The 2500-nt window shown below is 51.4% G+C and overlaps 1 protein-coding gene across 1 annotated transcript in view; it reads right to left on the bottom strand.

Annotated features, from left to right (window-relative positions):
* The window catches only part of rreb1a (ras responsive element binding protein 1a), a gene marked incomplete at its 5' end in the record, with an annotated part of 27301 nt that overhangs the window by 12978 nt on the left and 11823 nt on the right, over window positions 1–2500 (bottom strand). Inside the window, 2 exons of the mRNA XM_079234152.1 lie at window positions 1277–1422; window positions 1579–1714. Coding sequence (XP_079090278.1) covers window positions 1277–1422; window positions 1579–1714 — 282 coding nt within the window. The remainder of the gene's footprint in view (window positions 1–1276; window positions 1423–1578; window positions 1715–2500) is intronic.

Below are 2500 nucleotides of genomic sequence, written 5' to 3'. Positions count from 1 at the left end.
CCTCCTACCAGGAGTACCAGGAGTACCAGGAGTACCAGGAGTACAAGGAGTACCAGGAGTACCATGTTCTCAGAACTTCATCTTCACGACGGGTTCTTCAGGAGGTTCCTTCAGTCTTAAAGGAGCCAACTCTCCTCCTCCTCCCTCCCTTCATCCCTCCTCCTCCTTTCATCCCTCCTCCTCCTCATCCTCCTTCCTCCCTTCATCCCTCCTCCTCCTCTCATCCCTCCTCCTCATCCTTCCTCCCTTCATCCCTCCTCCTCCCTTCATCCCTCCTCCTCATCCTCCCCTCCTTCTCTCCATCCCTCCTCCTCCCTTCATCCCTCCTCCTCATCCTCCCCTCCTTCTCTCCATCCCTCCTCCTCCCTTCATCCCTCCTCCTCATCCTCCCCTCCTTCTCTCCATCCCTCCTCCTCCCTTCATCCCTCCTCCTCATCCTCCCCTCCTTCTCTCCATCCCTCAGATCCTCTTACAGACTGATTAGAGGCTTTACAGCTAAACGTCTTCTTAACGAGCTCATCTCTCTCTCTCTTAATTATTCTCTCCCTTTTCTTTCCTAAACAGACAAACGTTCATGTCCTCCTTCCTTCTTTCCTTCCCCCCCTCATCTTTTCTTCCTTTATCTATTCTTTTCTTCATCTTCTTCCTCAGGAGTCACTCTACCACCAGAAACACACTTCGACCTTTCAACTCTTTGTGTGTGTACCTCAGTGAGTGTGTGTGTACCTCAGTGAGTGTGTGTGTACCTCAGTGAGTGTGTGTGTGTGTGTACCTCAGTGAGTGTGTGTGTGTGTACCGCAGTGAGTGTGTGTACCGCAGTGAGTGTGTGTGTGTGTACACCTCAGCGAGTGTGTGTGTACCTCAGTGAGTGTGTGTGTACCTCCGTGAGTGTGTGTGTGTGTGTGTGTACCTCAGCGAGTGTGTGTGTACCTCAGTGAGTGTGTGTGTGTGTACCTCAGTGTGTGTGTACCTCAGTGAGTGTGTGTGTGTGTGTGTACCTCAGCGAGTGTGTGTGTACCTCAGTGAGTGTGTGTGTGTGTACCTCAGTGTGTGTGTACCTCAGTGAGTGTGTGTACCTCAGTGAGTGTGTGTGTACCTCCGTGAGTGTGTGTGTGTGTACCTCAGTGTGTGTGTACCTCAGTGAGTGTGTGTACCGCAGTGAGTGTGTGTGTACCTCCGTGAGTGTGTGTGTGTGTACCTCAGTGAGTGTGTGTGTGTGTACCTCAGTGTGTGTGTACCTCAGTGAGTGTGTGTACCTCAGCGAGTGTGTGTGTACCTTAGTGCGGTGTCGGGGTGTGTGTCCATGTGTGTGTCCAGCTCCAGTCTGGAGCAGCAGGTCTTGAAGCAGATTGGACACGGCAGCAGCTCCTCCTCGCCTCCTCGAACCGCTGCCGCCTCCTCCACCGCGGCCTCCTCCACCACCTGCGCGCGCGCACACACACACACACACACACACACACACACACACACACACACACACACACACACACACACGTTAACATCACGCTAGCATCACGTTAGCATCACGTTAGCATCCTGCAGGTGCACAGATTCGATGCTGGACTCTCCGCGCCGTACCTTCTTGCTGGGAGGCTCCTCCCCCTCCTCCTCCGGACTCGGCCTCCTCTTGACGGACGGGCGGCGCCGCTTGTTGGGGGAGGGGGGGCTGACGGGCAGCCCGCTGGCCGGGTCCTTCTCGTGGATCTTCATGTGTCTGAGGGGTCAAAGGTCAGGTTTAATAACGTGTATACACACATATATGTACGTATATACGTACATGTGTGTATAAGTGTGTGTAGTGTGTGTGTAAGTGTGTGTGTAAGTGTGTGCTTGTGTATAAGTGTGCATGTATAAGTATGTGTGTGAGTGTGCATGTGTATGTGTGTGTGTGTGTGTGTGTGTGTACGTATGTGCATGTGTGTGTGCGCGTGTGTGTGTGTGTGTGTGTGTGTGTGTATGTGTGTGTGTGTGTGTGTGTGTGTGTGTGTGTGTGTGTGTGTGTGTGTGTGTGTGTGTGTGTGTAAAGGTCGTCCAGCTCGGGACGGAGTCAATTTACAGAAACCAAAGAGGACGAAGGGAGAGCAACAGACATAAGGAGAGGAAACAAGGAGATGAGAAGAGAGAAAGGGAAGGAGACAAGGAAAGAGGAAGTAAGGAAAGGAGAGGAGATGAGGCAAGAAATAACGTTGAGAGGAGTGAAGATGAGAAAGGAAAGGAGATGAGGAGAGAGAGGATGGCAAAACGAACAAAAGGAGGGAGGAAAGGAATCAAGGAGATTAAACAAGGAGAGGAGAGAAAGGGAAGTGAAAGGACACAGGAGAGGAGATGAGTTAAGAAGAAAGAAAAGGAAATAAGTGATTAAACACAGAAAGGAGAGCAAACAAGGAGGGAGGAGAGGATGTGAGGAAACAGGAAGAGGAGAGGAAAAGTGAGAGGAAACAAGGAAATGACACAAGGAGAGGAGAGAAAACGAGGAGAGCAAACAAGGAAAGGAAAGGAC

The sequence above is a fragment of the Taurulus bubalis genome (genome assembly GCF_910589615.1).
Source record: "Taurulus bubalis genome assembly, chromosome: 18".
NCBI classification, from domain to species: Eukaryota; Metazoa; Chordata; class Actinopteri; order Perciformes; family Cottidae; genus Taurulus; species Taurulus bubalis.
The sequence above is the reverse complement of the archived record's forward strand: the minus strand, read 5'-3'. Positions and strand labels throughout refer to the sequence as shown.